A 22,518-nucleotide genomic window follows, 5' to 3' on the forward strand; every position below is an offset into this window, starting at 1 on the left:
CTGGGGGGGGGGGGACAGTCCCACACACACTGACTCTCACTGGGGGGGGGACAGTCCCACACACACTGACTCTCACTGGGGGGGAGGAGGGGACAGTCCCACACACACTGACTCTCACTGGGGGGGGGGGGGGGACAGTCCCACACACACTGACTCTCACTGGGGGGGGGGACAGTCCCACACACACTGACTCTCACTGGGGGGGGGACAGTCCCACACACACTGACTCTCACTGGGGGGGGGACAGTCCCACACACACTGACTCTCACTGGGGGGGGGGACAGTCCCACACACACTGACTCTCACTGGGGGGGGGGACAGTCCCACACACACTGACTCTCACTGGGGGGGGGGGACAGTCCCACACACACTGACTCTCACTGGGGGGGGGGGGGGACAGTCCCACACACACTGACTCTCACTGGGGGGGGGGGACAGTCCCACACACACTGACTCTCACTGGGGGGGGGGGGGACAGTCCCACACACACTGACTCTCACTGGGGGGGGGGACAGTCCCACACACACTGACTCTCACTGGGGGGGGGGGGACAGTCCCACACACACTGACTCTCACTGGGGGGGGGGGACAGTCCCACACACACTGACTCTCACTGGGGGGGGGACAGTCCCACACACACTGACTCTCACTGGGGGGGGGGACACAGTCCCACACAGACTGACTCTCACTGGGGGGGGGGGGGACAGTCCCACACACACTGACTCTCACTGGGGGGGGGGACAGTCCCACACACACTGACTCTCACCGGGGGGGGGACACAGTCCCACACACACTGACTCTCACCAGGGGGGGACACAGTCCCACACACACTGACTCTCACTGGGGGGGGGACAGTCCCACACACACTGACTCTCACTGGGGGGGGGGGGGGACAGTCCCACACACACTGACTCTCACTGGGGGGGGGGGGACAGTCCCACACACACTGACTCTCACTGGGGGGGGGGACACAGTCCCACACACACTGACTCTCACTGCGGGGGGGGGACAGCTCCCACACACACTGACTCTCACTGGGGGGGGGGGGGGTGGGGGGAACAGTCCCACACACACTGACTCTCACTGAGGGGGGGACAGTCCCACACACACTGACTCTCACTGGGGGGGGGGGGGACAGTCCACACACACTGACTCTCACTGGGGGGGGGGACAGTCCCACACACACTGACTCTCACTGGGGGGGGGGGACAGTCCCCACACACACTGACTCTCACTGGGGGGGGGGGGACAGTCCCACACACACTGACTCTCACTGAGGGGGGGGGACAGTCCCACACACACTGACTCTCACTGAGGGGGGGGGGACAGTCCCACACACACTGACTCTCACCGGGGGGGGGACAGTCCCACACACACTGACTCTCACTGAGGGGGGGGGACAGTCCCACACACACTGACTCTCACCGGGGGGGGGGGACAGTCCCACACACACTGACTCTCACTGGGGGGGGGAACAGTCCCACACACACTGACTCTCACTGGGGGGGGGGACACAGTCCCACACACACTGACCCTGTGTGTCCTGTTACAGTGAGCCGTGGGGATAACGAGGTGAAAATGGTTGTGCGCCTGCAGCACCGAGACCTGTCCTGGGTTTGGGTCATGACCAGAGCGAGTCTGGAGCATCCAGGACCCTCCGTAAAGTGCTCTCACCTGGTGATCAGGTAACCAGCAGGGGGCAGGCACGGGAACACCTTCTCTACTGGGGGAGCAAGGGGGGGGGGGAGGTCTGCACGAGTGTGGGGGTCTGGCAGATGGGGAGGGGGAGGGGGGTTTGGCAGGGGAGTGGGGGTGGATTCGATGGGGGGGAGTGGGGGCGTTTTGAGGGGGGTGTGAGAGGGTTTGGGGTGGTTTGGAGGGGAGTGCGGGTGTTTGGGAGGGAGTGCGGGTGTTTGTGAGGGAGTGGGGGGGTTTGGAGAGGGTGTGGGGGTGGTTTGGAGGGGGAGGGAGGGTTTGGAGGGGGAGGGTGAGGGTGAGGGGGGTTTGGATGGGTTGGGGGAAGGTGGGGTTTGGAGGGGGAGGGGAGGGGAGGGGGAGGGAGGGTTTGGAGGGGGAGGGTGAGGGTGAGGGGGGTTTGGATGGGTTGGGGGAAGGTGGGGTTTGGAGGGGGAAGGGAGGGGAGGGGGAGGGAGGGTTTGGAGGGGGAGGGTGAGGGTGAGGGGGGTTTGGATGGGTTGGGGGAAGGTGGGGTTTGGAGGGGGAAGGGAGGGGAGGGGGTGGGGTTTGGAGGGGGAGGGGAGGGGGAGGGGTTTGGAGGGGGAGGGGTTTGGAGGGGGAGGCGGTGTGGTTTGAAGGGGGAGTGGGTGTGGTTTGGAGGGGGAGTGGGGGGTTGGAGAGGGTGTGGGGGAGTTTGGAGGGGGAGTGGGAGGGTTGGAAGGTGGAGTGGGTGGTGCTTGGAGGGGGAGTGAGTGGCATTTGGAGGGGGAGTGGGTTTGGTTTGGAGGTGGAGTGGGTGGCGTTTGGAGGGGGAGTGGGTTGTGGTTTGGAGTGGGTGTGGTTTGGAGAGGAGGGGGGGTTTGGAGGGGGAGTGGGGGGTTTTTAGGGGGAGTGAGTGTGGTTTGGAGGGGTTGTGGGGAGGTGTTTGGAGGGGGAGTGGGTGTGGTTTGGAGGGGGAATCGGGTGTGGTTTGGAGGGGGAGTCGGGTGTGGTTTGGAGGGGGAGTGGGGAGGTGTTTGGAGGGGGAGTGGGTGTGGTTTGGAGGGGGAGTGGGTGTGGTTTGGAGGTGGAGTGGGTGTGGTTTGGAGGGGGAGACGGTTTGGTATGGAGGGGGAGTGGGGGGGCGTTTGGAGGGGGAGTGGGGGGCGTTTGGAGGGGGAGTGGGGGGGCGTTTGGAGGGGGAGTGGGGGGGCGTTTGGAGGGGGAGTGGAGGGGCGTTTGGAGGGGGAGTGGGGTGTGGTTTGGAGGGGGAGTCGGGTGTGGTTTGGAGGGGGAGTGGGTGTGGTTTGGAGGGGGAGTCGGGTGTGGTTTGGAGGGTGAGTGGGGTGTGGTTTGGAGGGGGAGTGGGTGTGGTTTGGAGGGGGAGTGGGGTGTGGTTTGGAGGGGGAGTGGGTGTGGTTTGGAGGGGGAGTGGGGTGTGGTTTGGAGGGGGAGTGGGTGTGGTTTGGAGGGGGAGTGGGTGTGGTTTGGAGGGGGAGTCGGGTGTGGTTTGGAGGGGGAGTGGGTGTGGTTTGGAGGGGGAGTGGGTGTGGTTTGGAGGGGGAGTGGGTGTGGTTTGGAGGGGGAGTGGGTGTGGTTTGGAGGGGGAGTGGGTGTGGTTTGGACAGGGAGTGGGGGATGTTTGGAGGGGAAGTGGGGGGGTTTGGAGGGGGAGTTGGGGGGTGTTTGAGGGGGAGTGGGGGGGGCGTTTGGAGGGGGAGTCGGGTGTGGTTTGGAGGGGAATGGGAGTGTTTGGAGTGGGAGTGGGGTGTTTGGAGGGGGAGTGGGGGGATTTGGAGGGGGAGTGCAGGGTGACTGAAGGGGGAGTGGGTGTGGTTTGGACAGGGAGTGGGGGATGTTTGGAGGGGGAGTGGGGGGCGTTTGGAGGGGGAGTGGGTGTGGTTTGGAGGGTGAGTGGGTGTGGTTTGGAGGGGGAGTGGGTGTGGTTTGGAGGGGGAGTGGGTGTGGTTTGGAGGGGGAGTCGGGTGTGGTTTGGAGGGGGAGTGGGGTGTGGTTTGGAGGGGGAGTCGGGTGTGGTTTGGAGGGGGAGTGGGGTGTGGTTTTGAGGGGGAGTGGGGTGTGGTTTGGAGGGGGAGTGGGGTGTGGTTTGGAGGGGGAGTGGGTGTGGTTTGGAGGGGGAGTGGGGTGTGGTTTGGAGGGGGAGTGGGTGTGGTTTGGAGGGGGAGTGGGTGTGGTTTGGAGGGGGAGTGGGTGTGGTTTGGAGGGGGAGTGGGGGGTGTTTGGAGGGGAAGTGGGGGGGGTTTGGAGGGGAAGTGGGGGGGGTTTGGAGGGGGAGTGGGGTGTGGTTTGGAGGGGGAGTGGGTGTGGTTTGGAGGGGGAGTGGGGTGTGGTCTGGAGGGGGAGTGGGTGTGGTTTGGAGGGGGAGTGGGTGTGGTTTGGAGGGGGAGTGGGTGTGGTTTGGAGGGGGAGTGGGTGTGGTTTGGAGGGGGAGTGGGTGTGGTTTGGAGGGGGAGTGGGGTGTGGTTTGGAGGGGGAGTGGGTGTGGTTTGGAGGGGGAGTGGGTGTGGTTTGGACAGGGAGTGGGGGATGTTTGGAGGGGAAGTGGGGGGGGTTTGGAGGGGGAGTTGGGGGGTGTTTGAGGGGGAGTGGGGGGGGCATTTGGAGGGGGAGTCGGGTGTGGTTTGGAGGGGAATGGGAGTGTTTGGAGTGGGAGTGGGGTGTTTGGAGGGGGAGTGGGGGGATTTGGAGGGGGAGTGCAGGGTGACTGAAGGGGGAGTGGATGTGGTTTGGACAGGGAGTGGGGGATGTTTGGAGGGGGAGTGGGGGATGTTTGGAGGGGGATGGGTGTGGTTTGGAGGGGGAGTGGGTGTGGTTTGGAGGGGGAGTGGGGGGTGTTTAGAGGGGGAGTGGGTGTGGTTTGGACAGGGAGTGGGGGTGGTTTGGAGGGGGAGTGGGGGGTGTTTGGAGGGGGAGTGTGTGTGGTTTGGAGGGGGAGTGCAAGGTGACTGAAGGGGGAGTGGGTGTGGTTTGGAGGGAGAGTGGGGGGTGCTTGGAGGGAAAGTGGGGGTGTTTCGAGGGAGAGTGGGGGTTTGGAGGGAGAGTGGGGGTTTTGGAGGGGGAGTACGGGGTGTTTGGAGAGTGTGGGGGTGTTTGGAGGGGGAGTGGGGGGGCGTTTGGAGAGTGTGGGGGGTGTTTGGAGGGGGAGTGGGGGGGTTTGGAGAGTGTGGGGGTGTTTGGAGGGGGAGTGGGGGGTTTGGAGGGAGAGTACGGAGTGTTTGGAGGGGGAGTGGGGGGGTTTGGAGGAGGAGTGGAGGGGGTTTGGAGGGTGAGGGGGTGTTTGGAGGGGGAGTGGGGGGGGTTTGGAGAGTGTGGGGGTGTTTGGAGGGGGAGTGGGGGTGTTTGGAGGGGGAGTGGGGGGGGTTTGGAGGGTGTGGGGGTGTTTGGAGGGTGAGGGGGGGTGGAAGGTGAATGGGGGTTTCGAGGTGATGATCAGGGAACAGGCACAGAAACTGGGGGGGGGGACAGTCCCACACACACTGACTCTCACTGGGGGGGGGGGACAGTCCCACACACACTGACTCTCACTGGGGGGGGGGGACAGTCCCACACACACTGACTCTCACTGGGGGGGGGGTCAGTCCCACACACACTGACTCTCACTGGGGGGGGGGGGACAGTCCCACACACACTGACTCTCACTGGGGGGGGGGACAGTCGCACACACACTGACTCTCACTGGGGGGGGGGACAGTCCCACACACACTGACTCTCACTGGGGGGGGGGTCAGTCCCACACACACTGACTCTCACTGGGGGGGGGGACAGTCCCACACACACTGACTCTCACTGGGGGGGGGGGGGGACAGTCCCACACACACTGACTCTCACACTGACTGACAGTGCGGCACTCCCTCAGTACTGACCCTCTGACAGTGCGGCACGCCCTCAGTACTGATCCTCTGACAGCGCGGCACTCCCTCAGTACTGACCCTCTGACAGTGCGGCACTCCCTCAGTACTGACCCTCTGACAGTGCGGCACTCCCTCAGCACTGACCCTCTGACAGTGCGGCACTCCCTCAGTACTGACCCTCTGACAGTGCGGCACTCCCTCAGCACTGACCCTCTGACAGTGCGGCACTCCCTCAGCACTGACCCTCTGACAGTGCAGCACTCCCTCAGCACTGACCCTCTGACAGTGCGGCACTCCCTCAGTACTGACTCACTGACAGTGCGGCACTCCCTCAGTACTGACCCTCTGACAGTGCAGCACTCCCTCAGCACTGACCCTCTGACAGTGCGGCACTCCCTCAGTACTGACTCACTGACAGTGCGGCACTCCCTCAGTACTGACCCTCTGACAGCGCGGCACACCCTCAGTACTGACTCACTGACAGTGCGGCACTCCCTCCGTACTGACCCTCTGACAGTGCGGCACTCCCTCCGTACTGACCCTCTGACAGTGCGGCACTCCCTCAGTACTGACCCTCTGACAGTGCGGCACTCCCTCAGTACTGACCCTCTGACAGTGCGGCACTCCCTCAGTACTGACCCTCTGACAGTGCGGCACCCCCCCAGTACTGACCCTCTGACAGTGCGGCACTCCCTCAGTACTGACCCTCTGACAGTGCGGCACTCCCTCAGTACTGACCCTCTGACAGTGCGGCACGCCCTCAGTACTGATCCTCTGACAGTGCGGCACTCCCTCAGTACTGACCCTCTGACAGTGCGGCACTCCCTCAGCACTGACCCTCTGACAGTGCGGCACTCCCTCAGTACTGACCCTCTGACAGTGCGGCACTCCCTCAGCACTGACCCTCTGACAGTGCGGCACTCCCTCAGCACTGACCCTCTGACAGTGCGGCACTCCCTCAGTACTGACCCTCTGACAGTGCGGCACCCCCCCAGTACTGACCCTCTGACAGTGCGGCACTCCCTCAGTACTGACCCTCTGACAGTGCGGCACGCCCTCAGTACTGATCCTCTGACAGTGCGGCACTCCCTCAGTACTGACCCTCTGACAGTGTGGCACTCCCTCAGTACTGACCCTCTGACAGTGCGGCACTCCCTCAGTACTGACCCTCTGACAGTGCGGCACGCCCTCAGTACTGACCCTCTGACAGTGCGGCACACCCTCAGTACTGACCCTCCGACAGTGCGGCACTCCCTCAGTACTGACCCTCTGACAGTGCAGCACTCCCTCAGTACTGACCCTCTGACAGTGCGGCACTCCCTCAGTACTGACCCTGTGATAGTGCGACATTCCCTCAGTACTGACCCTCTGACAGTGCGGCACTCCCTCAGTACTGACCCTCTGACAGTGCGGCACTCCCTCAGTACTGACCCTCTGACAGTGCAGCACTCCCTCAGTACTGACCCTCTGACAGTGCAGCACTCCCTCAGTACTGACCCTGTGACAGTGCGACATTCCCTCAGTACTGACCCTCTGACAGTGCGGCACTCCCTCAGTACTGACCCTGTGACAGTGCGACATTCCCTCAGTACTGACCCTCTGACAGTGTGGCACTCCCTCAGTACTGACCCTCTGACAGTGCAGCACTCCCTCAGCACTGACCCACCGACAGTGTGGCACTCCCTCAGTACTGACCCGCTGACAGTGCGGCACTCCCTCAGTACTGACCCACCGACAGTGTGGCACTCCCTCAGCACTGACCCTCTGACAGTGCGACAGTCCCTCAGCACTGACCCTCCGACAGTGCGGCACTCCCTCAGTACTGACCCTCTGACAGTGCGGCACTCCCTCAGCACTGACCCTCCGACAGTGCGGCACTCCCTCAGTACTGACCCTCTGACAGTGCGGCACTCCCTCAGCACTGACCCTCCGACAGTGCGGCACTCCCTCAGTACTGACCCTCTGACAGTGTGGCACTCCCTCAGCACTGACCCTCCGACAGTGCGGCAGTCCCTCAGCACTGACCCTCCGACAGTGCGGCACTCCCTCAGTACTGACCCTCTGACAGTGCGGCACTCCCTCAGCACTGACCCTCCGACAGTGCGGCACTCCCTCAGTACTGACCCTCTGACAGTGTGGCACTCCCTCAGTACTGACCCTCTGACAGTGCGGCACTCCCTCAGCACTGACCCTCTGACAGTGCGGCACTCCCTCAGCACTGACCCTCTGACAGTGCGGCACTCCCTCAGCACTGACCCTCTGACAGTGCGTCACTCCCTCAGTACTGACCCTCTGATAGTGCTGCGCTCCCTCAGTACTGACCCTCTGACAGTGTGGCACTCCCTCAGTACTGACCCTCTGACAGTGCAGCACTCCCTCAGTACTGACCCTCTGACAGTGCAGCACTCCCTCAGCACTGACCCTCTGACAGTGTGGCACTCCCTCAGTACTGACCCTCTGACAGTGCAGCACTCCCTCAGCACTGACCCTCTGACAGTGTGGCACTCCCTCAGTACTGACCCTGTGATAGTGCGACATTCCCTCAGCACTGACCCTCTGACAGTGCGGCACTCCCTCAGTACTGACCCTCTGACAGTGCGGCACTCCCTCAGCACTGACCCTCTGACAGTGCGGCACTCCCTCAGCACTGACCCTCTGACAGTGCGGCACTCCCTCAGTACTGACCCTCTGACAGTGCGGCACTCCCTCAGTACTGACCCTCTGACAGTGCGGGACTCCCTCAGCACTGACCCTCTGACAGTGCGGCACTCCCTCAGTACTGACCCTCTGACAGTGCGGCACTCCCTCAGTACTGACCCTCTGACAGTGCGGCACTCCCTCAGTACTGACCCTCTGACAGTGCGGCACTCCCTCAGTACTGACCCTCCGACAGTGTGACACTCCCTCAGTACTGACCCTCCGACAGTGCGGCACTCTCAGTACTGACCCTGTGACAGTGCGACATTCCCTCAGTACTGACCCTCTGACAGTGCGGCACTCCCTCAGTACTGACCCTCTGACAGTGTGGCACTCCCTCAGTACTGACCCTCTGACAGTGCGGCACTCCCTCAGTACTGACCCTCTGACAGTGCGGCACTCCCTCAGCACTGACCCTCTGACAGTGCGGCAGTCCCTCAGCAGTGACCCTCTGACAGTGCGGCAGTCCCTCAGCACTGACCCTCTGACAGTGCGGCACTCCCTCAGCACTGACCCTCCGACAGTGCGGCACTCCCTCAGTACTGACCCTCTGACAGTGCGGCACTCCCTCAGTACTGACCCTCTGACAGTGCGGCACTCCCTCAGTACTGACCCTCTGACAGTGCGGCACTCCCTCAGTACTGACCCTCTGACAGTGCGGCACTCCCTCAGTACTGACCCTCTGACAGTGCAGCACTCCCTCAGTACTGACCCTCTGACAGTGTGGCACTCTCTCAGTACTGACCCTCCGACAGTGCGGCACTCCCTCAGTACTGACCCTCTGACAGTGCGGCACTCCCTCAGTACTGACCCTCCGACAGTGCGGCACTCCCTCAGTACTGACCCTCTGACAGTGCGGCACTCCCTCAGTACTGACCCTCCGGCAGTGCGACACTCCCTCAGCACTGACCCTCTGACAGTGCGACACTCCCTCAGTACTGACCCTGTGACAGTGCGACATTCCCTCAGCACTGACCCTCTGACAGTGCAGCACTCCCTCAGTACTGACCCTCCGACAGTGCAGCACTCCCTCAGTACTGACCCTCTGACAGTGCGGCACTCCCTCAGCACTGACCCTCTGACAGTGCGGCACTCCCTCAGTACTGACCCTCTGACAGTGCGGCACTCCCTCAGCACTGACCCTCTTACAGTGCAGCACTCCCTCAGTACTGACCCTCCGACAGTGCAGCACTCCCTCAGTACTGACCCTCCGACAGTGCAGCGCTCTCTCAGTACTGACCCTCCGACAGTGCGACACTCCCTCAGTACTGACCCTCTGACAGTGCGGCACTCCCTCAGTACTGACCCTCTGACAGTGTGGCACTCCCTCAGTACTGACCCTCTGACAGTGCGGCACTCCCTCAGTACTGACCCTCTGACGGTGCGGCACTCCCTCAGCACTGACCCTCTGACAGTGCGGCACTCCCTCAGTACTGACCCTCTGACAGTGCAGCACTCCCTCAGTACTGACCCTCCGACAGTGCAGCGCTCTCTCAGTACTGACCCTCCGACAGTGCGACACTCCCTCAGTACTGACCCGCTGACAGTGCGGCACTCCCTCAGTACTGACCCACCGACAGTGTGGCACTCCCTCAGCACTGACCCTCTGACAGTGCGACAGTCCCTCAGCACTGACCCTCCGACAGTGCGGCACTCCCTCAGTACTGACCCTCTGACAGTGCGGCACTCCCTCAGCACTGACCCTCCGACAGTGCGGCACTCCCTCAGTACTGACCCTCTGACAGTGTGGCACTCCCTCAGCACTGACCCTCCGACAGTGCGGCAGTCCCTCAGCACTGACCCTCCGACAGTGCGGCACTCCCTCAGTACTGACCCTCTGACAGTGCGGCACTCCCTCAGCACTGACCCTCCGACAGTGCGGCACTCCCTCAGTACTGACCCTCTGACAGTGTGGCACTCCCTCAGTACTGACCCTCTGATAGTGCTGCGCTCCCTCAGTACTGACCCTCTGACAGTGTGGCACTCCCTCAGTACTGACCCTCTGACAGTGCAGCACTCCCTCAGTACTGACCCTCTGACAGTGCAGCACTCCCTCAGCACTGACCCTCTGACAGTGTGGCACTCCCTCAGTACTGACCCTCTGACAGTGTGGCACTCCCTCAGTACTGACCCTCTGACAGTGCGGCACTCCCTCAGTACTGACCCTCTGACAGTGCAGCACTCCCTCAGCCCTGACCCTCTGAAAGTGCGGCACTCCCTCAGTACTGACCCTCTGACAGTGCAGCACTCCCTCAGCACTGACCCTCTGACAGTGTGGCAATCCCTCAGTACTGACCCTGTGATAGTGCGACATTCCCTCAGTACTGACCCTCTGACAGTGCGGCACTCCCTCAGTACTGACCCTCTGACAGTGCAGCACTCCCTCAGTACTGACCCTCTGACAGTGCAGCACTCCCTCAGCACTGACCCTCTGACAGTGTGGCACTCCCTCAGTACTGACCCTCTGACAGTGTGGCACTCCCTCAGTACTGACCCTCTGACAGTGCGGCACTCCCTCAGTACTGACCCTCTGACAGTGCAGCACTCCCTCAGCCCTGACCCTCTGACAGTGCGGCACTCCCTCAGTACTGACCCTCTGACAGTGCAGCACTCCCTCAGCCCTGACCCTCTGACAGTGCGGCACTCCCTCAGTACTGACCCTCTGACAGTGCAGCACTCCCTCAGCACTGACCCTCCGACAGTGCGGCACTCCCTCAGTACTGACCCTCTGACAGTGTGGCACTCCCTCAGCACTGACCCTCCGACAGTGCGGCAGTCCCTCAGCACTGACCCTCCGACAGTGCGGCACTCCCTCAGTACTGACCCTCTGACAGTGCGGCACTCCCTCAGCACTGACCCTCCGACAGTGCGGCACTCCCTCAGTACTGACCCTCTGACAGTGTGGCACTCCCTCAGTACTGACCCTCTGACAGTGCGGCACTCCCTCAGCACTGACCCTCTGACAGTGCGGCACTCCCTCAGCACTGACCCTCTGACAGTGCGGCGCTGCCTCAGTACTGACCCTCTGACAGTGCGTCACTCCCTCAGTACTGACCCTCTGATAGTGCTGCGCTCCCTCAGTACTGACCCTCTGACAGTGTGGCACTCCCTCAGTACTGACCCTCTGACAGTGCAGCACTCCCTCAGTACTGACCCTCTGACAGTGCAGCACTCCCTCAGCACTGACCCTCTGACAGTGTGGCACTCCCTCAGTACTGACCCTCTGACAGTGTGGCACTCCCTCAGTACTAACCCTCTGACAGTGCGGCACTCCCTCAGTACTGACCCTCTGACAGTGCAGCACTCCCTCAGCCCTGACCCTCTGACAGTGCGGCACTCCCTCAGTACTGACCCTCTGACAGTGCAGCACTCCCTCAGCACTGACCCTCTGACAGTGTGGCAATCCCTCAGTACTGACCCTGTGATAGTGCGACATTCCCTCAGTACTGACCCTCTGACAGTGCGGCACTCCCTCAGTACTGACCCTCCGACAGTGCGACACTCCCTCAGTACTGACCCTCCGGCAGTGCGACACTCCCTCAGCACTGACCCTCTGACAGTGCGACACTCCCTCAGTACTGACCCTCTGACAGTGTGACATTCCGTCAGTACTGACCCTCTGACAGTGCGGCACTCCCTCAGCACTGACCCTCTGACAGTGCGGCACTCCCTCAGTACTGACCCTCTGACAGTGCGGCACTCCCTCAGCACTGACCCTCTTACAGTGCAGCACTCCCTCAGTACTGACCCTCCGACAGTGCAGCACTCCCTCAGTACTGACCCTCCGACAGTGCAGCGCTCTCTCAGTACTGACCCTCCGACAGTGCGACACTCCCTCAGTACTGACCCTCTGACAGTGCGGCACTCCCTCAGTACTGACCCTCTGACAGTGTGGCACTCCCTCAGTACTGACCCTCTGACAGTGCGACACTCCCTCAGCACTGACCCTCCGACAGTGCGGCACTCCCTCAGTACTGACCCTCTGACAGTGCAGCACTCCCTCAGTACTGACCCTCTGACAGTGCGGCACTCCCTCAGCACTGACCCTCTGACAGTGCGGCACTCCCTCAGTACTGACCCTCTGACAGTGCTGCACTCCCTCAGCACTGACCCTCTGACAGTGCGGCACTCCCTCAGTACTGACCCTCTGACAGTGCGGCACTCCCTCAGCACTGACCCTCTGACAGTGCGGCACTCCCTCAGCACTGACCCTCTGACAGTGCGGCACTCCCTCAGTACTGACCCTCTGACAGTGCGGCACTCCCTCAGTACTGACCCTCTGACAGTGCGGGACTCCCTCAGCACTGACCCTCTGACAGTGCGGCACTCCCTCAGTACTGACCCTCTGACAGTGCGGCACTCCCTCAGTACTGACCCTCTGACAGTGCGGCACTCCCTCAGTACTGACCCTCTGACAGTGCGGCACTCCCTCAGTACTGACCCTCCGACAGTGTGACACTCCCTCAGTACTGACCCTCCGACAGTGCGGCACTCCCTCAGTACTGACCCTGTGACAGTGCGACATTCCCTCAGTACTGACCCTCTGACAGTGCGGCACTCCCTCAGTACTGACCCTCTGACAGTGTGGCACTCCCTCAGTACTGACCCTCTGACAGTGCGGCACTCCCTCAGCACTGACCCTCTGACAGTGCGGCACTCCCTCAGTACTGACCCTCCGGCAGTGCGACACTCCCTCAGCACTGACCCTCTGACAGTGCGACACTCCCTCAGTACTGACCCTGTGACAGTGCGACATTCCGTCAGTACTGACCCTGTGACAGTGCGACATTCCCTCAGCACTGACCCTCTGACAGTGCAGCACTCCCTCAGTACTGACCCTCCGACAGTGCAGCACTCCCTCAGTACTGACCCTCTGACAGTGCGGCACTCCCTCAGTACTGACCCTCTGACAGTGCGGCACTCCCTCAGCACTGACCCTCTTACAGTGCAGCACTCCCTCAGTACTGACCCTCCGACAGTGCAGCACTCCCTCAGTACTGACCCTCCGACAGTGCAGCGCTCTCTCAGTACTGACCCTCCGACAGTGCGACACTCCCTCAGTACTGACCCTCTGACAGTGCGGCACTCCCTCAGTACTGACCCTCTGACAGTGTGGCACTCCCTCAGTACTGACCCTCTGACAGTGCGGCACTCCCTCAGTACTGACCCTCTGACAGTGCGGCACTCCCTCAGTACTGACCCTCTGACGGTGCGGCACTCCCTCAGCACTGACCCTCTGACAGTGCGGCACTCCCTCAGTACTGACCCTCTGACAGTGCAGCACTCCCTCAGTACTGACCCTCCGACAGTGCAGCGCTCTCTCAGTACTGACCCTCCGACAGTGCGACACTCCCTCAGTACTGACCCGCTGACAGTGCGGCACTCCCTCAGTACTGACCCACCGACAGTGTGGCACTCCCTCAGCACTGACCCTCTGACAGTGCGACAGTCCCTCAGCACTGACCCTCCGACAGTGCGGCACTCCCTCAGTACTGACCCTCTGACAGTGCGGCACTCCCTCAGCACTGACCCTCCGACAGTGCGGCACTCCCTCAGTACTGACCCTCTGACAGTGTGGCACTCCCTCAGCACTGACCCTCCGACAGTGCGGCAGTCCCTCAGCACTGACCCTCCGACAGTGCGGCACTCCCTCAGTACTGACCCTCTGACAGTGCGGCACTCCCTCAGCACTGACCCTCCGACAGTGCGGCACTCCCTCAGTACTGACCCTCTGACAGTGTGGCACTCCCTCAGTACTGACCCTCTGACAGTGCGGCACTCCCTCAGCACTGACCCTCTGACAGTGCGGCACTCCCTCAGCACTGACCCTCTGACAGTGCGGCGCTGCCTCAGTACTGACCCTCTGACAGTGCGTCACTCCCTCAGTACTGACCCTCTGATAGTGCTGCGCTCCCTCAGTACTGACCCTCTGACAGTGTGGCACTCCCTCAGTACTGACCCTCTGACAGTGCAGCACTCCCTCAGTACTGACCCTCTGACAGTGCAGCACTCCCTCAGCACTGACCCTCTGACAGTGTGGCACTCCCTCAGTACTGACCCTCTGACAGTGTGGCACTCCCTCAGTACTGACCCTGTGATAGTGCGACATTCCCTCAGTACTGACCCTCTGACAGTGCGGCACTCCCTCAGTACTGACCCTCTGAATGTGCGGCACTCCCTCAGCACTGACCCTCTGACAGTGAGGCACTCCCTCAGCACTGACCCTGTGACAGTGCGGCACTCCCTCAGTACTGACCCTCTGACAGTGCGGCACTCCCTCAGTACCGACCCTCTGACAGTGCGGCACTCCCTCAGCACTGACCCTCTGACAGTGCGGCACTCCCTCAGTACTGACCCTCTGACAGTGCAGCACTCCCTCAGCACTGACCCTCTGACAGTGCGGCACTCCCTCAGTACTGACCCTCTGACAGTGCGGCACTCCCTCAGCACTGACCCTCTGACAGTGCGGCACTCCCTCAGTACTGACCCTGTGACAGTGCGACATTCCCTCAGTACTGACCCTGTGACAGTGCGACATTCCCTCAGTACTGACCCTCTGACAGTGCGGCACTCCCTCAGTACTGACCCTCTGACAGTGCGGCACTCCCTCAGTACTGACCCTCTGACAGTGCGGCGTTCCCTCAGTACTGACCCTCTGACAGTGTGGCACTCCCTCAGTACTGACCCTCTGACAGTGCAGCACTCCCTCAGCACTGACCCTCCGACAGTGCGGCAGTCCCTCAGCACTGACCCTCCGACAGTGCGGCACTCCCTCAGTACTGACCCTCTGACAGTGCGGCACTCCCTCAGTACTGACCCTCTGACAGTGTGGCACTCCCTCAGCACTGAAACTCTGACAGTGCGGCACTCCCTCAGCACTGACCCTCTGACAGTGCGGCACTCCCTCAGCACTGACCCTCTGACAGTGCGGCGCTCCCTCAGTACTGACCCTCTGACAGTGCGGCACTCCCTCAGTACTGACCCTCTGACAGTGCGGCACTCCCTCAGTACTGACCCTCTGACAGTGCGGCACTCCCTCAGTACTGACCCTCTGACAGTGCTGCGCTCCCTCAGTACTGACCCTCTGACAGTGCGGCCCTCCCTCAGTACTGACCCTCTGATAGTGCTGCGCTCCCTCAGTACTGACCCTCTGACAGTGCGGCAATCCCTCAGTACTGACCGTCTGACAGTGCAGCACTCCCTCAGTACTGACCCTCTGACAGTGCAGCACTCCCTCAGCACTGACCCTCTGACAGTGTGGCACTCCCTCAGTACTGACCCTCTGACAGTGTGGCACTCCCTCAGTACTGACCCTCTGACAGTGCGGCACTCCCTCAGTACTGACCATCTGACAGTGCGGGACTCCCTCAGTACTGACCCTCTGACAGTGCAGCACTCCCTCAGTACTGACCCTCTGACAGTGCAGCACTCCCTCAGCACTGACCCTCTGACAGTGTGGCACTCCCTCAGTACTGACCCTCTGACAGTGCGGCACTCCCTCAGTACTGACCCTCTGACAGTGCAGCACTCCCTCAGCCCTGACCCTCTGACAGTGCGGCACTCCCTCAGTACTGACCCTCTGACAGTGCAGCACTCCCTCAGCACTGACCCTCTGACAGTGTGGCAATCCCTCAGTACTGACCCTGTGATAGTGCGACATTCCCTCAGTACTGACCCTCTGACAGTGCGGCACTCCCTCAGTACTGACCCTCCGACAGTGCGACACTCCCTCAGTACTGACCCTCCGGCAGTGCGACACTCCCTCAGCACTGACCCTCTGACAGTGCGACACTCCCTCAGTACTGACCCTCTGACAGTGTGACATTCCGTCAGTACTGACCCTCTGACAGTGCGGCACTCCCTCAGCACTGACCCTCTGACAGTGCGGCACTCCCTCAGTACTGACCCTCTGACAGTGCGGCACTCCCTCAGCACTGACCCTCTTACAGTGCAGCACTCCCTCAGTACTGACCCTCCGACAGTGCAGCACTCCCTCAGTACTGACCCTCCGACAGTGCAGCGCTCTCTCAGTACTGACCCTCCGACAGTGCGACACTCCCTCAGTACTGACCCTCTGACAGTGCGGCACTCCCTCAGTACTGACCCTCTGACAGTGTGGCACTCCCTCAGTACTGACCCTCTGACAGTGCAGCACTCCCTCAGTACTGACCCTCTGACAGTGCAGCACTCCCTCAGCACTGACCCTCTGACAGTGTGGCACTCCCTCAGTACTGACCCTCTGACAGTGTGGCACTCCCTCAGTACTGACCCTGTGATAGTGCGACATTCCCTCAGTACTGACCCTCTGACAGTGCGGCACTCCCTCAGTACTGACCCTCTGAATGTGCGGCACTCCCTCAGCACTGACCCTCTGACAGTGAGGCACTCCCTCAGCACTGACCCTGTGACAGTGCGGCACTCCCTCAGTACTGACCCTCTGACAGTGCGGCACTCCCTCAGTACCGACCCTCTGACAGTGCGGCACTCCCTCAGCACTGACCCTCTGACAGTGCGGCACTCCCTCAGTACTGACCCTCTGACAGTGCAGCACTCCCTCAGCACTGACCCTCTGACAGTGCGGCACTCCCTCAGTACTGACCCTCTGACAGTGCGGCACTCCCTCAGCACTGACCCTCTGACAGTGCGGCACTCCCTCAGTACTGACCCTGTGACAGTGCGACATTCCCTCAGTACTGACCCTGTGACAGTGCGACATTCCCTCAGTACTGACCCTCTGACAGTGCGGCACTCCCTCAGTACTGACCCTCTGACAGTGCGGCACTCCCTCAGTACTGACCCTCTGACAGTGCGGCGTTCCCTCAGTACTGACCCTCTGACAGTGTGGCACTCCCTCAGTACTGACCCTCTGACAGTGCAGCACTCCCTCAGCACTGACCCTCCGACAGTGCGGCAGTCCCTCAGCACTGACCCTCCGACAGTGCGGCACTCCCTCAGTACTGACCCTCTGACAGTGCGGCACTCCCTCAGTACTGACCCTCTGACAGTGTGGCACTCCCTCAGCACTGAAACTCTGACAGTGCGGCACTCCCTCAGCACTGACCCTCTGACAGTGCGGCACTCCCTCAGCACTGACCCTCTGACAGTGCGGCGCTCCCTCAGTACTGACCCTCTGACAGTGCGGCACTCCCTCAGTACTGACCCTCTGACAGTGCGGCACTCCCTCAGTACTGACCCTCTGACAGTGCGGCACTCCCTCAGTACTGACCCTCTGACAGTGCTGCGCTCCCTCAGTACTGACCCTCTGACAGTGCGGCGCTCCCTCAGTACTGACCCTCTGATAGTGCTGCGCTCCCTCAGTACTGACCCTCTGACAGTGCGGCAATCCCTCAGTACTGACCGTCTGACAGTGCAGCACTCCCTCAGTACTGACCCTCTGACAGTGCAGCACTCCCTCAGCACTGACCCTCTGACAGTGTGGCACTCCCTCAGTACTGACCCTCTGACAGTGTGGCACTCCCTCAGTACTGACCCTCTGACAGTGCGGCACTCCCTCAGTACTGACCATCTGACAGTGCGGGACTCCCTCAGTACTGACCCTCTGACAGTGCAGCACTCCCTCAGTACTGACCCTCTGACAGTGCAGCACTCCCTCAGCACTGACCCTCTGACAGTGTGGCACTCCCTCAGTACTGACCCTCTGACAGTGCGGCACTCCCTCAGTACTGACCCTCTGACAGTGCAGCACTCCCTCAGCCCTGACCCTCTGACAGTGCGGCACTCCCTCAGTACTGACCCTCTGACAGTGCAGCACTCCCTCAGCACTGACCCTCTGACAGTGTTGCAATCCCTCAGTACTGACCCTGTGATAGTGCGACATTCCCTCAGTACTGACCCTCTGACAGTGCGGCACTCCCTCAGTACTGACCCTCCGACAGTGCGACACTCCCTCAGTACTGACCCTCCGGCAGTGCGACACTCCCTCAGCACTGACCCTCTGACAGTGCGACACTCCCTCAGTACTGACCCTCTGACAGTGTGACATTCCGTCAGTACTGACCCTCTGACAGTGCGGCACTCCCTCAGCACTGACCCTCTGACAGTGCGGCACTCCCTCAGTACTGACCCTCTGACAGTGCGGCACTCCCTCAGCACTGACCCTCTTACAGTGCAGCACTCCCTCAGTACTGACCCTCCGACAGTGCAGCACTCCCTCAGTACTGACCCTCCGACAGTGCAGCGCTCTCTCAGTACTGACCCTCCGACAGTGCGACACTCCCTCAGTACTGACCCTCTGACAGTGCGGCACTCCCTCAGTACTGACCCTCTGACAGTGTGGCACTCCCTCAGTACTGACCCTCTGACAGTGCGACACTCCCTCAGCACTGACCCTCCGACAGTGCGGCACTCCCTCAGTACTGACCCTCTGACAGTGCAGCACTCCCTCAGTACTGACCCTCTGACAGTGCGGCACTCCCTCAGCACTGACCCTCTGACAGTGCGGCACTCCCTCAGTACTGACCCTCTGACAGTGCTGCACTCCCTCAGCACTGACCCTCTGACAGTGCGGCACTCCCTCAGTACTGACCCTCTGACAGTGCGGCACTCCCTCAGCACTGACCCTCTGACAGTGCGGCACTCCCTCAGCACTGACCCTCTGACAGTGCGGCACTCCCTCAGCACTGACCCTCTGACAGTGCGGCACTCCCTCAGTACTGACCCTCTGACAGTGCGGGACTCCCTCAGCACTGACCCTCTGACAGTGCGGCACTCCCTCAGTACTGACCCTCTGACAGTGCGGCACTCCCTCAGTACTGACCCTCTGACAGTGCGGCACTCCCTCAGTACTGACCCTCTGACAGTGCGGCACTCCCTCAGTACTGACCCTCCGACAGTGTGACACTCCCTCAGTACTGACCCTCCGACAGTGCGGCACTCCCTCAGTACTGACCCTGTGACAGTGCGACATTCCCTCAGTACTGACCCTCTGACAGTGCGGCACTCCCTCAGTACTGACCCTCTGACAGTGTGGCACTCCCTCAGTACTGACCCTCTGACAGTGCGGCACTCCCTCAGTACTGACCCTCTGACAGTGCGGCACTCCCTCAGCACTGACCCTCTGACAGTGCGGCAGTCCCTCAGCAGTGACCCTCTGACAGTGCGGCAGTCCCTCAGCACTGACCCTCTGACAGTGCGGCACTCCCTCAGCACTGACCCTCCGACAGTGCGGCACTCCCTCAGTACTGACCCTCTGACAGTGCGGCACTCCCTCAGTACTGACCCTCTGACAGTGCGGCACTCCCTCAGTACTGACCCTCTGACAGTGCGGCACTCCCTCAGTACTGACCCTCTGACAGTGCGGCACTCCCTCAGTACTGACCCTCTGACAGTGCAGCACTCCCTCAGTACTGACCCTCTGACAGTGCGGCACTCCCTCAGTACTGACCCTCTGACAGTGCGGCACTCCCTCAGTACTGACCCTCCGACAGTGCGGCACTCCCTCAGTACTGACCCTCTGACAGTGCGGCACTCCCTCAGTACTGACCCTCCGGCAGTGCGACACTCCCTCAGCACTGACCCTCTGACAGTGCGACACTCTCTCAGTACTGACCCTCCGACAGTGCGGCACTCCCTCAGTACTGACCCTGTGACAGTGCGACATTCCATCAGTACTGACCCTGTGACAGTGCGACATTCCCTCAGCACTGACCCTCTGACAGTGCAGCACTCCCTCAGTACTGACCCTCCGACAGTGCAGCACTCCCTCAGTACTGACCCTCTGACAGTGCGGCACTCCCTCAGCACTGACCCTCTGACAGTGCGGCACTCCCTCAGTACTGACCCTCTGACAGTGCGGCACTCCCTCAGCACTGACCCTCTTACAGTGCAGCACTCCCTCAGTACTGACCCTCCGACAGTGCAGCACTCCCTCAGTACTGACCCTCCGACAGTGCAGCGCTCTCTCAGTACTGACCCTCCGACAGTGCGACACTCCCTCAGTACTGACCCTCTGACAGTGCGGCACTCCCTCAGTACTGACCCTCTGACAGTGTGGCACTCCCTCAGTACTGACCCTCTGACAGTGCGGCACTCCCTCAGTACTGACCCTCTGACAGTGCGGCACTCCCTCAGTACTGACCCTCTGACGGTGCGGCACTCCCTCAGCACTGACCCTCTGACAGTGCGGCACTCCCTCAGTACTGACCCTCTGACAGTGCAGCACTCCCTCAGTACTGACCCTCCGACAGTGCAGCGCTCTCTCAGTACTGACCCTCCGACAGTGCGACACTCCCTCAGTACTGACCCTCTGACAGTGCGGCACTCCCTCAGTACTGACCCTCTGACAGTGTGGCACTCCCTCAGTACTGACCCTCCGACAGTGCGGCACTCCCTCAGCACTGACCCTCTGACAGTGCGACACTCCCTCAGTACTGACCCTCTGACAGTGCGGCACTCCCTCAGTACTGACCCTCTGACAGTGCGGCTCTCCCTCAGTACTGACCCTCTGACAGTGCAGCACTCCCTCAGTACTGACCCTCTGACAGTGCGGCACTCCCTCAGTACTGACCCTCTGACAGTGCGGCACTCCCTCAGTACTGACCCTCTGACAGTGCGGCACTCCCTCAGTACTGACCCTCTGACAGTGCGGCACTCCCTCAGTACTGACCCTCTGACAGTGCGGCACTCCCTCAGTACTGACCCTCTGACAGTGCGGCACTCCCTCAGTACTGACCCTCTGTCAGTGCAGCACTCCCTCAGTACTGACCCTCTGACAGTGCGGCACTCCCTCAGTACTGACCCTCCGACAGCGCTGCACTCCCTCAGTACTGACCCTCTGTCAGTGCAGCACTCCCTCAGTACTGACCCTCTGACAGTGCAGCACTCCCTCAGTACTGACCCTCTGATAGTGCGGCACTCCCTCAGTACTGACCCTCTGACAGTGCGGCGCTCCCTCAGCACTGACCCTCCGACAGTGCGGCACTCCCTCAGTACTGACCCTCTGTCAGTGCAGCACTCCCTCAGTATAGACCCTCTGACAGTGCAGCACTCCCTCAGTACTGACCCTCTGACAGTGCAGCACTCCCTCAGTACTGACCCTCTGACAGTGCAGCACTCCCTCAGTACTGACCCTCTGACAGTGTGGCACTCCCTCAGTACTGACCCTCTGACAGTGCGACACTCCCTCAGTACTGACCCTCTGACAGTGCGGCACTCCCTCAGTACTGACCCTCTGACAGTGCGGCTCTCCCTCAGTACTGACCCTCTGACAGTGCAGCACTCCCTCAGTACTGACCCTCCGACAGTGCGGCACTCCCTCTGGGCTGGGGTGAGTTGGTTGTGTTTGAATGGGGTGCCTGGGATGTAGATGGTTCAGTCAGTGTGTGCTCCCCGGGGTAACGCTGCTGTCTTGTGTTTATAGTGAGGCCGAGGCTGCCCATCTGCATCAAAGTCTGTCCTGCACTGAGCCAGCTCCCAGCTTCTCTGCCCCCTCTGCCCTGTCCTCTCCTGAAGGTGCCAGTCTGTGCACTCCCTCTGCCAGGAACCTGCAGTCTGGCACTCCCTCCTGGTGGGCACCGTCGACACCCAGTCTCTCAGTGCCCACCCTAGCCATTCCCAGCCCAGAGCAGCCTCTGACTCTCAATCCCCGGAACGACCTGACCTTCTCTCTGTCTCCCTGGGTAGGTGCCCCCTCCTCACACAGCTCCCCTCCTCCCTGCCCTGCCCCGGATCGCTCTTCCTGGGGAGAGGGGCAGTCAATCCTTTCGCCTGATGCCCCTCCCAGACCGTGCGTCTCCTCTCACTCCCGTCAGGTTAACATGGTGACTCCAGGGGACATGACCTGCCCTGTCCATGGGGAGCCGCCCTTAGCACTGGGCATTGGGTCAACAGCAGAGCTCCCCTGGGGGATTGGAGGGCCTGCTCACTACAGCAAGGAGGAGAGAATGAAAATCAGTCTGCTGGCCACGCAGATCCGCTCTCTCGCTGAGACATTCCCAGCTCCACTCCCAGCTCCCGTGGGAATAGGCCCAGGGTGGGTGGGCAGTGCTGAGGCTGGGCTGGAGCACAGGTCCCTGCCACTCCAGACAGAGGCCTACCCGGAAGCGGAGGTGGTGAGGGAGCTCGGGGAGGAGGCTCCGAGCGGCTCCGGTCTCCCAACCTGCTGTGTGCAGTTCCCATTCCCCGTGCCCACTGACTGGGATGGTGACGCCTTCCTCGAGGAGCTGGCCGGCTGTGAATCAATGTTCGAGGACTGGGAGGAGCTGGACCCAAAGCTGGAACTCGGCGATGAGTTGTATCAACTCCCAGCCGGCCTTCGAAAGGGCCAGCAGCAAGG

General features: G+C 61.6%; 1 protein-coding gene across 1 annotated transcript in view; it reads left to right on the forward strand.

Annotated features, from left to right (window-relative positions):
• Positions 1 to 22,208, forward strand: part of LOC148133950 (neuronal PAS domain-containing protein 4-like) — a 37,123-nt gene extending 14,915 nt beyond the window's left edge. The window contains exons 4-6 of the mRNA XM_087985733.1: positions 1,553 to 1,685; positions 21,604 to 22,065; positions 22,154 to 22,208. Coding sequence (XP_087841859.1) covers positions 1,553 to 1,685; positions 21,604 to 22,065; positions 22,154 to 22,208 — 650 coding nt within the window. The remainder of the gene's footprint in view (positions 1 to 1,552; positions 1,686 to 21,603; positions 22,066 to 22,153) is intronic.
• Positions 22,209 to 22,518: the final 310 nt, after the last annotated feature.

The sequence above is a fragment of the Chiloscyllium plagiosum genome, unplaced genomic scaffold, assembly GCF_037043375.1.
Source record: "Chiloscyllium plagiosum isolate Xiang-an unplaced genomic scaffold, Cpla_swu_hap1 HiC_scaffold_171, whole genome shotgun sequence".
NCBI classification, from domain to species: Eukaryota; Metazoa; Chordata; class Chondrichthyes; order Orectolobiformes; family Hemiscylliidae; genus Chiloscyllium; species Chiloscyllium plagiosum.